General features: G+C 36.5%; 1 protein-coding gene and 1 long non-coding RNA gene across 4 annotated transcripts in view; one reads left to right on the top strand and one right to left on the bottom strand.

Moving 5' to 3' along the window:
- Window positions 1-14,597, top strand: part of LRP6 (LDL receptor related protein 6) — a 172,197-nt gene that overhangs the window by 95,412 nt on the left and 62,188 nt on the right. For 2 of the 3 annotated variants that reach the window (XM_070269915.1, XM_070269914.1), the window contains 4 exons: window positions 2,922-3,118; window positions 5,327-5,458; window positions 8,077-8,240; window positions 9,841-10,012. In XM_070269915.1, the coding sequence (XP_070126016.1) occupies window positions 8,200-8,240; window positions 9,841-10,012 (213 nt within the window). In that variant the 5' untranslated portion in view covers window positions 2,922-3,118; window positions 5,327-5,458; window positions 8,077-8,199. Of the gene's footprint in view, window positions 1-2,921; window positions 3,119-5,326; window positions 5,459-8,076; window positions 8,474-9,840; window positions 10,013-14,597 lie in introns of all 3 variants that reach the window. The other variant, XM_001501298.5, reaches the window with a different exon arrangement.
- Window positions 11,617-14,597, bottom strand: part of LOC111773923 (uncharacterized) — a 40,060-nt gene continuing 37,079 nt past the window's right edge. Inside the window, exon 2 of the long non-coding RNA XR_002808643.2 lies at window positions 11,617-12,021. This is a non-coding gene — a long non-coding RNA (uncharacterized lncRNA). The remainder of the gene's footprint in view (window positions 12,022-14,597) is intronic.

Below are 14,597 nucleotides of genomic sequence, written 5' to 3'. Positions count from 1 at the left end.
TCTTAGGTGTTATAACCTCACTGTAATGTGGGAGGAAGTTCCCGTTCAAGATTAGGTTCAGATGTCAGAATTTGTGACAGTAATGCTTTGGTATGATTAAACAAAGATTTATTACCCACTAAATCAAACATCAATAAGGGTCTTCGTTTCTTTCCTTTGGCCTCCACGGTAGAAATCTTTTTTTTTAAACTCCTGTTATTGTTGCGGCATACTATTAAAGATCTAGGCTTTAACTTTTGTGGACACGTCTGTTCTCAGTACCTATATCAACTCCTCCTTGAAGTAACTTGTGTTTCTAGGGGGAAACCAAGAGGTAGGCCAACTTGGTAATCCCAGCTAGAGAGAAGAAAGGAACAAGTCACCATTGGCTGGACAAATCGGTCAATGACTGAAGAATATGAGAACTAGTGATAGCCTTCTTAGCTCTGCTTTTTGTTCAACTTTGTTAATTCCATATTTCATTGAAGATGTTTAATTTTATCAAGCATTCACTGAGTGTCAAGTAAGTTCACCTAATTTATACACTAGTGTTGTGTGAGATCCTGGGGATATAAATAAGCCAGCGTCTAGTGTTTACTTGATTCTAATAAGTTATTGATTTTAAGGACTTTTTATTATTTAAAAACTACCACAAGAAATGTTCACTTCAGTTGTAAAGTGTTACTTCATCATCAGAAATATTAAAATAATTGAAAATGTCTATCCTACAATTGAGGAATAATTTATAAAATGTTTATTAAGTACCAAGAAAAATGCTAAATGCTTTTGCATTTATTACCATTTAATCTTTACAGTAACTCAAGGAGGTTAGATTATTATCTTCCATTTACATATGAGGAAAGCAAAGCTTGCAGAAATGGTGTGAGTATAAAGTGTGTGTGTGAGGCATTTGAACTCAGCTCTGTTTGATTGCTTATCAATATATAAATGCTTTCAGTCAGTATGTAAAATGAGTATATCTTGTAGGGAGGGATTTTGTTTTCCCTATCTGTTTATTCTTCTGTGTTTAGTTGATTAGAGTGAATGCTAACTTTTTATTTAATAATCTACAATGGACTTAGAAGGCTTTTTTCCCTCAAAGTTTTTCAAAGATCTGATTATGTAATTTGCAATTCTTTAAGATGGTTAATGAAGTGCTAAGTAATTTAGTTTTACTATTATTTATTTTTCAGTTGTATTACTTGTCTTTCTTGGTAGCGTCTCAGAAATTTCTCTTTATGTCTTAATGTAATGAATTTTGGAAGACTTTAGTGTGGAATATGCAGGCCTATTTAAATTAGGACTTAACTATGATATCAGTCCTATAAATAACATAATCACTTTAGTATACTTAATAAAGGTCATCATTTAAAAAGTGGAAGAGGGCCAACCCTGCTGGCCTAGTGGTTAAGTTTAGTGCACTCTGCTTCGGTGTCCCAGGTTTGGTTCCTGGGCACGGACCTACACCACTCGTCAGTCAGTGGCCATGCTATGGTGGTAACTCACAAACAAAAAGAAGGAAATTGGCAGTGAATGTTCACTCAGGGCAGATCTTCCTCGGCAAAAAAAAAAAAAAAAAAAAAAAGAAGAAGAAGAAGTGGAAGAAACTTTTCAGAAGTAGACTTTGTGTTAGTTCTTTTGGGGAAATGAGGAGGAGAGGTGATCTGCTAGGGAAGAGAAAATAAGAAAAATGAGAGGAGAAAACTGTGGGGATGTGGGCTGGCAACGTAGGTATGGGGTTCTAAAATAGAAAGAAAGTTTGTTCGGTAAACTAGTCATGCTAATCTTGTATTCAATTAAAAAAAATCTAGCCCGAATTTGAATACCTTAAGCTAGGACTGTTCCATGTGCAATAACAGATGCTAATTCTGCTTAGATGAAAATTATCCTGTTCCTCTTGAATTTAATTTAGTATGCTGGTAGTCTCTTAGATGTTAGAGATAATGAAATAACCTTAAGGACCTAAAAATTGGAATATCTTTAATATGTGATGTTCTTTATTTCTCTTCATTGCTTACATTTTCCCTCCCTCCCTCCTGGCTGGGCTATTTATGAAAATATTATGTTTGATATTATGAAAATTTCAAAGCATTTATTGTCTTGAATATTATTTTCACTCAAAACATGTTTGTTTGTTAAAGAGTATTTACTAATTATATAACTCTCCATGACACTCTGCAAGGTTCTGCACCTTGAGTACTGATCAGACTCTCTGCCTTTCCTTTCATATAATATGGATTGCTTGTGAAATATGTGGATCTGCTTTGTCTCCTGAACACATTCTGCCAGTGGCAGGACTTCCTTTTTGCTACCTGACTTATGGAGGTTCAGTAACCATATAGGAAAAAGCCAGCTGAGATGATCATTTGCTGGAGCTAGACTGGGGTTTGCGGAGAGAGCTCTATCAGAGTGCCATTTTAGCCTCGTGTGTGTTTTTACTCTCAGTTATCAAAACCATAAGAAGTGATGGAAGAAACGAGCTCAGATTCTTTGTTCTTCCACATCAAGAAGGGAGAAATCTATTGCTGGTTTAAATCTACTTCCCAGTGCCAATGGTAAAACCCTGGGATTTTTCTTTCTTCTCCTTTTTTCTTCTGACGACATGAATTATGTGGAAGAGAGGAAGACGTGAGTGCAGAGATGGGAATTGACAGCAGTGCTAACTTAGTGCTTCTCTCTCTGCTAGCTTGTAGTGAACCTGGGGCCTGCTGCCTAGTTAGCACCATTCTAAAGTACTTGGTTGGGGTTTTTTGGACACCATGAAAATATACTTCAATTTACTATGTGACTTATTTTTCATAGGTGTATTTGACCTTAAGATAGGTGTTACTCTGGATTTGTGTGTGTTAATGTGGACTACACAAGACCATTTTAATGGGAGAGATGAAATTTTGAGAAAAGAAAATGTAGAAATGTTTGAGTTTTTCTCTTTGTGTTAATAGGCAGGCAGTGGTTAAAGGTTCCCTGCCGCATCCTTTTGCCTTGACGTTATTTGAGGACACATTGTACTGGACTGACTGGAATACACACTCCATTTTGGCTTGCAACAAGTATACTGGCGAGGGTCTGCGTGAAATCCATTCTAACATCTTCTCTCCCATGGATATACATGCCTTCAGCCAACAGAGGCAGCCAAATGGTAAGTGATCTTGACTTTTAAATTGCAAGTTGGAATAACTTTGTAGCACTCTGATGTCTGACTTTAGTGAGGGGCGGGAGGAGGGAGGACATTTCCAAAGGTAGTGGGAGGAGTTAAAAATAGGGAAAACATCAAAATAGAATTCAGGTTAAACAACAGGTTAAACAATTTGTACCTTGATGTCTATCACTACAGACCACCTCAGCCCTTTGTTTGGGGCTGTGATTATGGAGGTGGAGAAGAGAGAAAAAAGGAATTGAGATAGCTCATATGCTAAGCTTATACCCAAATGCATTTCTTGTTCGTGTTATTTTTCTCCAGTGTGTGTTTGGTTGTGTTCATGGGAGTGTGTTTAAAAAACAAAAGTACGCTTTTCTTGAATGGAAACCTCTGTTAATCTAGCTGCTGAGTTTAAGTACTTCAGCTTGCTGAATAAATACCTGCTTAGACTTTTCTGTGCACACCCTCCCCCTTTTTTTCTTAGTTTTGCTGCTGCTGTTGGTCAATCTTTACAACGACTTGGGCTGTGACTGCTCGCAATAATTTCTTTTAAGAGAGGACTAGAATTAGGTTTAAAAGAAATATGAGAATGTTAAGTGTTTGGCACTTGTGTGTAAATAAATGTCTGGCATGTCTCTGAGTGTATTTCAGATTGTATTCCATAGCCAAAAATGAAGAATTTTTGGATTATGCATTGCTTTTTATTAGCTCCTTCCATTTAGGGAGAGAGAGTCGAATATTGAATGTGTTATATTGGAATCTGGTGATCATGAGTCCATAAAAATGTTTTTAAATGTATGTTTTATTCTGTTGTAAAAAACCAAATGTTTAGTCATTTGTATGAATTTTTTATGCTCATGGTTAGCTCTCAGCAGAGAATTTCCCTTTTTTTTAATGGCATTCTTGATCCTTTATCTTTTACTTGGTTAAGAATTTGTAGTTATCTGTGATATTGTTCTCTTTTTTCTTTCGCATTTCCTTGGTCTCCATCTAAATGTTGATTATTTTCTATGAATATTGTTTAAATCCATCCCTTTCTGTGGTTTCTACAAATTTGCTAATTAATCTCTGCTTATTCTCTGTTTTCCCTCTTTTAATCCATTTTGCTTATCTTTTCTGTGTTAATTTTTCCAAAGTGTGGTTTTTCAACATTCTAATTTTCTTGGCTTTCAGTGCCCTCTACCACAGTCTGTTCCCATTCTCTGGGCTCATTCAGCTTTAGCTCTTATTATTCAACAGAAACCTTAATCTCCAGTTAGACAATTTGCCTTATTATCTCACCCAGTGTACAGCCTCTAAGTTTTTATTCATGTGGTTTTTTGTGGTTAGTGCCATCAAGTTGATTTTGACTCCTCGTGATCCTGTGTACAGCAGAGCAGAACCCCACCCAGTCTTTTTATGCTACCTTCTCACCTTCCAGTGCTGTGTTAGCCAGTGCTCCACTGTTATTCATAGGGTTTTCATGGCCAGTTTTTTTTAAGTGGGTGGCCAGGTCCTTCTTCCTAGTCTGTCTTAGTCTGGAAGCTCCACTAAAACCTGTGCACTATGAGTGACCCTGCTGATATTTGAAATACCAATGGCATAGCTCTCAGCATCACAGCAACATGCAGCCATCACAGTATGATGACTGACAGAGGGGTGGTGTGGTTCCCTAACTGGGAAACAAACCGAGACCATGGTGGTGAGAACACTGAATGTTAACCACTGGACCACCAGGGCTGGCCCATATGGTTTTACCACACTTGACATGTCCTCCTGTCTATCCTTCCTATCCTTCAAGCCTCCTGTTGTGTCCCCCATGAAGGTTTTCTTCAATTCTTTAATGCTTAGTTATTTATGTCCTATTTGACTCTTTGTTTATGTGCAGTCTGTGATGTGCAAAATGGCATTTAGTTTCATTGTTTTGTATTGTTTTCTAGTTTTATTGGTTTGTTAATTTTGGCATACTGACTAGATTGTAAGCTCTTTTAGGGCAGAGACCTCCTGATTTATTTCTTGTTTATTCCTCTTTGGTTATAAAATAGTAAGTAAATTCTCACTGATTAATTCCCTTTCTTGCAGATGGTCTAGTAGTTAAGCACCAGACCATTTGGTAATAATTTGGTTTATCACAGTTGCTCATGTTATGATTGTTAACCTTTGTGTACCTAGAGTGAAGGAGGTCATGCATAATCATTGGTATTAATCAGTGTGATTTATGTTTGACAGCTACAAATCCATGTGGAATTGATAATGGTGGTTGTTCCCACTTGTGTTTGATGTCTCCAGTCAAGCCTTTTTATCAGTGTGCTTGCCCAACTGGGGTCAAACTCCTGGAAAATGGAAAGACCTGCAAGGATGGTAAGAAGATGCTCTCCAAGATGGAAAATTTTTAGATAACAATTGGGATTCTTTATGATTTCTTTTATTTCTCTATAAGAAGCTCTATAGCTTACAGTGCTTTGGGAGACTAATCACTTTAATCTCACAGTCTTCACAGATGGTTATATAACATATAACATATAATATATAACAGGAGTGTTTTGTGTTTATGGCATTTCTTGAATACTTTTTAGTAAATTACTTTAGTATTTAGACTAAATTTTTAACATGCTGTTTTTGAAAACAATTCTCTACCAAATCTTGTAGTCATTGATGTCACAATTGATTCCTGTGGAAATGAGTATTACTTCTCATAAAGAATACATTTTTAACAGTAGGTAGTGTTTGTAAATAAAGAACCTCTGTGCTAGGAAAAGACGTTTATTAAATTTTTGACTATAAAGACTGTCGTGAGGTAGATCTATTTTCTAAAAAATGATTGAATGATATTTTTAATTGCCTTTTAACAACAGAGAAGTGCTTTCAGCAGAAGAAAAAAATCCTTATTGTACTGTTTAAAGCAACTTCTTTCTATACTTAACAACCACACTGCCTCTTCTCCTTACTCTCTTAATTCCTTATAGAGAGAGGGCATGTTGGAGAAATATTCTGATTTAGGACATTTCAAGGGACTTCTGGTTTGGGAGAACACCAGTTCTTCTCTTTTTCTTCTTAATGAGAATGTTATTCTTCATTCTTACCCCTATGGATCACCATCTGGTTCTCTAGCCACCAGCAAGACCTGGTAAGAAAATTGTTATATTTAGCAGTGGCTTCTTTGTCTAACTCTGAAAAGCAGAAGCCTTTATTTCGAAATGGGTTAGAGAGTTCCTGGCAAGGGGGTCAGGGAGTCAGAGAGATGGAATTAAGTCCGTATACAGGATATTTGTCATGACTTGGCATTGATAAATTATCCTTGTAGTCAAAGGTGAAGCTGGGTGACTCTTGTCAGATGGTTTCCATGGCAAACAATAATTTGGTTTCAATTTAAAACAAAAAGTTTTTGTAATGTTGCTTTTTTGTTTAAAAATGTAGCCTGAGTTTGAAACAGAGGATTTATTTTAGCAATAGTGGTCTGTCTACTCCCTCACAGCAATGCAAATGTACATGTTTAACTAGTATTTTGAATTTCGAGTATACATTTGGCACATAGTAGCCTTAAGTTAACTATTCTGTTTTGATCACCTTGTTCAAATTAACAGCTTTGCTTTCTATGGCTTCTTTGTTTTCAGAGTTTTGGGCTGGCTCCTTCTGGTAGTTAGCAGGGGCAGTGAACTGTACAGAGTTATTCCTACTTGGTGCCTGCTGTGGCATTTAGGGGTATATTTTGTCCAGGATAGAGTTCACTTCTCATTAGTCCTAGAGTCGGAAAGCTGATGTTGAGAGCTTCACTCATCTCAGTTTTTCAACTATAATTCCACATTGACACTTGAAGTTTACTGCCAGCATTTTCTTTTGAACTCATTTCTTTGGTTTGGAATCTTTTCTCACTTTTTTGTCAATTTGTGTACTGTCTTTTTTTAGCTTTTATAGTTAGATGATTTTTAGCCAGCACTTTACTTGAACATTAAAAATCAAAACAAACAAAATTTAAAAAAATAAAAAAAATTGAGCTTAATATCCTCATTCTCAGCCATATTTTTATTAAATACTAAACTTGGATTAAAAACGTTTCACAAGTCTGATTTAAAACTCAGTGAAATTAAAAATTTGAAAGTATTTTTTAATGATAATGTATTAGTATATTAACTAATACTATATTGAGGACTTATATATTCAGTACATTACTGAGTTTTACATTTATCTCCTTTAATCCTAACAGCAACTCTGTGAGATATAGATGAAGAAAGTAGGTTTAGAGAGATGAAGTGTTTTGTCTAATTTTGTGTAGCTACTTGAATCCAGTTCTATCAGATCGTCAGCTTTTACTCTAAAACACTGTGTTATGTTTGTCTGATTCCCCCTCTCTGCTGCTGTTATTTCCTTATCCATGGCCTCCTTCGTCCTTCATTCTATCAGGCACTGCTCTGTAGTTCTCTTTGTTAAAACAGCTTTAGTGAGAGATGATTCACACATCATAAAATCCAGCCATTTCAAATGTATAATTCAGTGATTCTTAGTAGATTTAGAGTTGTGCAACCATCGCAATCCATTTTTGGAACATTCTCATCAATTACAGAAGATCCTTGTCCTAGATTTCTTTTATATTTTAAACATACTTCTTGAACAAAGAACCTATATCCTATGTCTTCTTCCTTCTTTAATATTCAGCTACTTAGCATGTTAGCCATTACTTATTATTCATTATACCTTTAAGTAGCTGTTATTAATTCCAGGGGCTGTATGAATGAATGAAACCAGAGAGTGAATCAGAATTTGATTTGGAGAGTTCAGCCATTATGAAGCTTGACCCCATAGTGGACTCTTCCTGTTTCACTGCATTACTTTCTATTTTCACCCTAAATAGACCATAGTATCTTTTTATGCTCTTTTACTTTTCAATTCCTGAGGCAGTTCTTCATTTTTTATTTAGAGTAGCTAAATTTTGCCTTTGGGTTTCAGTCTTTTTCTTCATTTATTTCACTTTGTTGTTCTAGGTGCCACTGAATTATTACTTTTAGCCCGAAGGACAGATTTGAGGCGCATTTCTTTGGATACACCAGATTTCACAGACATTGTTCTACAATTGGAAGACATCCGTCATGCCATTGCCATAGATTATGATCCTTTGGAAGGCTATATCTACTGGACTGATGATGAAGTGAGGGCCATACGCCGCTCATTCATAGATGGATCTGGTAGTCAGTTTGTGGTCACCGCTCAAATTGCACATCCTGATGGTATTGCTGTTGACTGGGTTGCCCGAAATCTTTATTGGACAGACACTGGCACTGATCGAATAGAAGTGACAAGGCTCAATGGGACCATGAGGAAGATCTTGATTTCAGAGGATTTAGAGGAACCCCGGGCTATTGTGTTAGATCCCATGGTTGGGTAAGAAGCTCTGCTGATGGAAAATTTTGCTTGGTGTTTCTGTTTTGTGCAGGTCCCTAAAAACATTGACAAAAACAATATGAAGTGTGTGTTGGTTTCCAATAAACAGCTCTTTAATGGATGTCCGTTATTAGAATATAGTGATTTGAATAAAATCTCAAGGAATTGCTAGTTTTTTTCCTTGAATGTTTTGAGAACTTTTTATTTCTAAATTAAGTCCATGCTTGCTAACTTTGGGTGTTGGCTGCAGATTTTGCCAGGGTTGCATCATGACCATGAAAAGTATGGAAAGCAATTGTTTTCAGAACTTTTTCTTTTCCCATAAAAGATTTAATTTCATCCCACTTTCAGTATTTCTAGAATGATTTGTTAAAGAATACATCTTACTTTAAATATCCTCAAATATATGAATGACTCGATTTCTAAAACTTTGTCAGACCATGCAGCTTTACTCCCAGACTTTGCTTTGTTTTGTTTTGTCCATACCACCCTGACCACAGTCCAGGGAAACACAGCTACCTACCCAGCAATGTTATGTTATTTTACTTATTTATTTATATTTTTATTTTTTAAAATTAATTAATTAATTAATTTAGCAGACGATTAGCCCTGAGCTAACATCCACTGCCAATCCTCCTCCTTTTGCTGAGAGAGATTGGCCCTGAGCTAATGTCTGTGCCCATCTTTCTCTACTTTATATGTGGGATGCTTGCCACAGCATGACTTCATAAGCGGTGCATAGGTCCATGCCTGGGATCCAAACTGGCGAACCCTGGGCCACCAAAGCAGAGCTCGCGGACTTAACTGCTATGCCACTGGGCCAGTCACCCAACAAGTGTTATTTGTTACTATGAGATTTATTCTAAGGGCAAACATAGTGGCAAATTATTACACGTCAGTGTGTGCCAATGCCTTAGAGCCGGTTAAACTCCCATGAGCCACAAGAATCACTTAGCACTACAGGAAGAGTTTGTGATTTGGGGACTTCAGTTCATCATCTGAATATTACTACTGGGATAACCTTTTTTGTGTCAGAGATGACAAGGCAGCCAGAAAAAGAGGATTGTTCTTGGGAAGGAGCACAAAATATTTTGAATAAACATAACTAAAAATGGAATCTCATTTTTGGAAGGCGTTTTCATTATCAGTTCTAGAAAACACTGATCTGAAAATTTCCTATAAGCTTATAGACTGCTATTATAAGTGTCTTAAACATACTCTTGGTATGTTAAGGTTCAGTGTTTTTTTCCTTCTATGTTGTTAACTGATGATACGAGTGTAACATAAAGGATGGATCACACCTTTAAAATATCTCCAAGTTACAATTTATCATCTGTTTTTAACTCACTTTCTGTTTACTTCTATAGGTACATGTATTGGACTGACTGGGGAGAAATCCCAAAAATTGAGCGAGCAGCTCTGGATGGTTCTGACCGAGTAGTGTTGGTTAACACTTCTCTTGGTTGGCCAAATGGTTTAGCCTTGGATTATGATGAAGGCAAAATATACTGGGGAGATGCCAAAACAGACAAAATTGAGGTTTGTGTCTTGCTTTTTCATTTTAAAACTGTTTTATAGTAGTTTTTGAGTTGATAGTAATTTGATACAGATATTCTTGCCTCTGTCTGGGATGCCAAAGGTATCTTTTACAGAACTTTTACTCAAGCTTCAGGATTCTGGGGATTATGTATTTTCTTCCACCTAACCATAGGATTTCTGAGTTTTACAGGCATGAGAAATGGGTGTTCAGCTCTAAAAAGCATACATAAATTATTTGCCTCTTCATAAGTAAAGCCACTGCCTGAATTTCCTAAGGGCGATTTCTGCACAAACCCAAATACTATATAAGATCTATACTAGAAGAGCTGATAGTCATATGAGGAAAACAGCCCATATGTGTATATATAGCTATTTTGTTGTTAGTGGTGTTGGGGGTAGGTGGTGGCATATATTAAGTATTAATATGCAAACAGTTTTTAAATTGATTTGTGGGCTGCATGGGAGAAAATTAATTAACCAAAGCTTGGGAAAAAATATTTCCCAAATGACAGAATTAAGTTGTGGCCATCAGAATAGAATTATGGTAGAAACAACCAGTGGTGAATATTTTATCACAATGTTTTGTAAAAGGCATATGTCCTTGATATTGATTTTGAAGTCTAAATTTCACAACTGTGAATTAGGCTTGCTAGAGGTCTTGTGGATCACATACTTAAAACAGAGTTTTGATTATGATTTTCTTTCGGGGGATGCATGTCTTCTCGTGTAAAGAATGGCTTTGAATGCCTCTTCAAAGCCACAGCACATATCTCCTAGTAGATAATTTGGGCTCTAGAGCAGTTATTTTAGAAAGGTAATTCTTAGGAGTGCCCAGGACTCGGAGGGAGTAATGAATTAAAGGGTCTTTCTTTCAGAATGAAAACTTGGAATAGAAGAAACCTACTCGTATTCCACCAGGCTCAAATATGGAAAACTAAGTCTCTTATTCTTGCAGCTGGTTTCCATTAGTAGAAAATTTTGCTTAGACATAACTATATACATTTTCTCCCTGTTAGTGTTTCACTGCTTCCCCTCCTTAAATCCAAGTTAGTGTTTGAATCTTTAACAGCTGGAGTGCAGTGCTGAAAGAAAGGTTCTGGGTTTACTTTTCAGACAGGCTGCTAGCTCACTTGGGTCAGCTTGAGTACAAATTGTACACTCATTCCCAACCAGTTCACAAATGTATATTGTTGATCATCTGTGGACTATACATGAGTATATAGGTATTACTACTCTTAGAAAAATGCTTTAAAGCTCTTCGAAGAATGTCTGTATGTAAGGGGAGAGCCCATAATTTACAGTAGGGAAGAGCACTTGATTTATTATTTTGTAGGGATTTTTAAAATTCCATATTTGATCTTGTCGTTTTTTTTGGCTTATTATGACTGATTGATTTGATTGTAAATAAAACATTTGTTTCTTACTGGGAATTTTTCAAGTCTTATTTTTCCCCAGTTCAGGTTACTTTTAGCACTTTAGATAGAGAAATTTGTTCAAAATCACAAATAGTTGAGGAGGGATTCAGGTAGAGGAATGAGAATTCATGGAGATTCTGAGTGACAATGTTTAAGAATAAAAATGAATACACATTATGCAACAATATATAATATTGATTAAAAGGATTTATTTTCTTAGCCTGCAGTGAGTGCAGATCTTAAAATTAGTATTCATTCTTCCTCTTTGTTCTGTCTTCTTGAGCTATACATGTGTATGCAGTGGTATCATTTGCTCCCTCACTTCCTTCTTTCTTCCTTCCCTGAGTAGCACCAGCATCCTTAAACCTGCCCTTCAAATCTGTTTTCTCTTCTTCTGGATTTGCTTGAACACAGCTGCTGTTTGTTCTTTGTCCTCTTTCTGACAAACTTGGAGTTTGTTTGGAGTTAGTAGTAAATCTACTGTCACCAAATTATACACACAAAGACCTCCCCTTATTATTTCCCCTGGAGATTCTGATGAAGTTTCCTTAATTGAACAGCAGTACTTTTGCCATTTTCTTTTCACAGACACATCTGGAAAATAAAAAGAGCAGAAATCGTTATTTTTCCCGTTCTTATGATGTGTAAAATTGCTGGTACGTGGCAAACTAAGGAAAGAGCACAGCTCTTCATCTAAATAAATCTTGCGTATTTGGGGGAGAAAAACTGTTAGTTTCCCTTTCTGAAACTAGTAGTGATTTTAGGAGCAACTGCCACCACCAGTTTTTCATCTCGCTTTGCTTGATAGTAGATGGATTATAGTGCACTTTAAAACTTTTGGAAAGATGTATACTTTTAAAAATGCTTCTTTTAGGGGCTGGCCCCGTGGCCGAGTGGTTAAGTCCGTGCGCTCCGCTGCGGGCGGCCCAGTGTTTCGTTGGTTCGGGTCCTGGGCGCGAACATGGCACTGCTCATCAAGCCACGCTGAGGCGGCGTCCCACATGCTACAACTAGAAGGACCCACAACGAAGAATATACAACTATGTATGGGGGGGCTTTGGGGAGAAAAAGGAAAACATAAAATCTTTAAAAAAAAAAAAATGCTTCTTTTATTAAGATTATTTGCTAGCCTCTTGTTAGGTAGCAGCTGATCCTAGGTACTGAGGACCCTAGGTCACATGCTCCCGTCTAGTCCCATCCTCTTAAGAAAGCTCTCCAGTTTTTATCATGCTCAAAAACGGAAGCAGCTTTTTCCTGGGACAGTAAGAAAAATCAGATTATGGTTGAAATAGCCCTGTTCTCTTCTGAAAGACTTACGGCTTACTTGGGATCAAACTGCCCTATATGTGATTATAGCACATTTGGGAAGAAAAGATAATTATTTGGTAGATTATTATGTAGCAATGTAAGGCATAGTAAGCTCTTGTATTTTGAGTGGAATTCATGGGAAGAGCTCAGAATGTTCCTTTGCTTATGCTCTCTGCTCCCTTAAGGGAGATTCCTTAGATCAGGTTCTCATTCCCTTTTTTTGTAAGCGATGGTGTAACCAGATGCTGGATATTTTGGGGAGCATAGTCTAAGGATTAGGGAAACCAGAGAAAAGTAATGGGGAGCTCTAGGTTTCAGACTCGCTTGTCATTCTGCCGAGTTGCATAAAGAACGAGTAAGTTTACCTGAGGTTTATAACCAGCTTCTGCAAAGAGGGACAGAGGGAATTGCTAATGATGTCATATTCTTTACGACATAGTCCTGTTTAGTGCTTTAATATAAGATTGCATCTGTGAGGTTATGTTGGATTTCCCTTGTCAGCTAGTAGTGACAGCTTATCTGAAGGTGTTATTTAAAAGATACATGCTGTTACTTGTTTATGTTTCTTCTTCATTATGCTGAAGTTATTTCACTGCTTTTTACAAGCAAGCTTCTAGTTTACTTGTCCACACTGGGCTCCCCCCACCCTCCTTCCCAAGTATTCCTGTCGTGTTCTGAGGCTTCTAGATAATAAATACTAAAGCATTAGCAGAAAGGATAATTTCTGTTTTCTGATAGGGGAAGCATCAAACAGGCCTTTATTTCTGTTTTATAAGAACCTGCAGTAAGCAGAAGCACATTGCGTCCTAACATTCTCCTTTTTCTCGGTCAGGTTTCACTGCCAAAAATGTCTTCTGTACTGAGCACCTGCAGTACTGCTTAGCAATAGCAAATACGAGTTATTGAGAATTTCTAAGTTTAAAGCATTTTCTTGCTATTATATAAAGTTAAGAATGTACTAGTAGCTTGTATTTTCTTGAGAATGCTTTTCTCATGACATACCAATTTAACTGATTGACAAAGTTAATGTGTTGTAAATCACTGGTTTTACTGAAAATAATAATATTGTGATAGCTGAATTTTTCTCACAGTGTATTTTTTCTTTATATACTTATTTCATCCCCCCCCCCCCAATTCATTTCTGAGCCTCTGCTGACAAATGCCAGCAAGACCTGAAAGTTATAGGTAAAAAGAGAGATTTTCTTATCTACTTTAAGGACAGATAGATTTGTTTTGAATCTCTCTTATTGTAAATTTCCCTACTTTAGAGCCCAGATTTAATTATACCTGGCACAACTTTTTTGGGAAGCAGAAACAGAGATTATTAGAATGTTGAGTACCAAGAAATTTTGAATAAAGAGGGCATTATTGTATAGGATGTGTGCTGAAAACTTGGCATTTGGTGAATGTTCTATTTTATATTCTAAACCTGAAATTGCAGGGCTACATTTTCCTCTGATGACAACTTTATTTTATCAATACCCTAATAAGGAAGTTTGTTTCCCAAGTATTCAGATTTCTTTTTAAAGTAACTTCTTTGTCTGGCATCTTTAGCCTCTGTATTGTGAAAGTCTGTTAAAACACACCAAAGCCCATTTATGATGATTTTTCTTATTGTTTGTTTCTAAGATTCCTCCTTAAGAAATTATAGTAATATAGTCATCTGTTGTTGAGATAAAGCTCTTCTGATAATATAACAAATACCAGCAAGTACGTCCTCTTGAATCTTTGCCGGTTTATAACATTCAGTGTTCCTTAAAATTGTTTATTCTTTCAGTTTTAGAGAAGTATTCAAGATGATAAACTTAAATACCTGAATCTTTGCCCATTTCTACTACTTTACCATGCTATATGTATGTATG

The sequence above is a fragment of the Equus caballus genome, chromosome 6 (assembly GCF_041296265.1).
Source record: "Equus caballus isolate H_3958 breed thoroughbred chromosome 6, TB-T2T, whole genome shotgun sequence".
Classification (NCBI taxonomy): Eukaryota; Metazoa; Chordata; class Mammalia; order Perissodactyla; family Equidae; genus Equus; species Equus caballus.
This window is presented reverse-complemented; position numbering and strand designations above follow the sequence as displayed.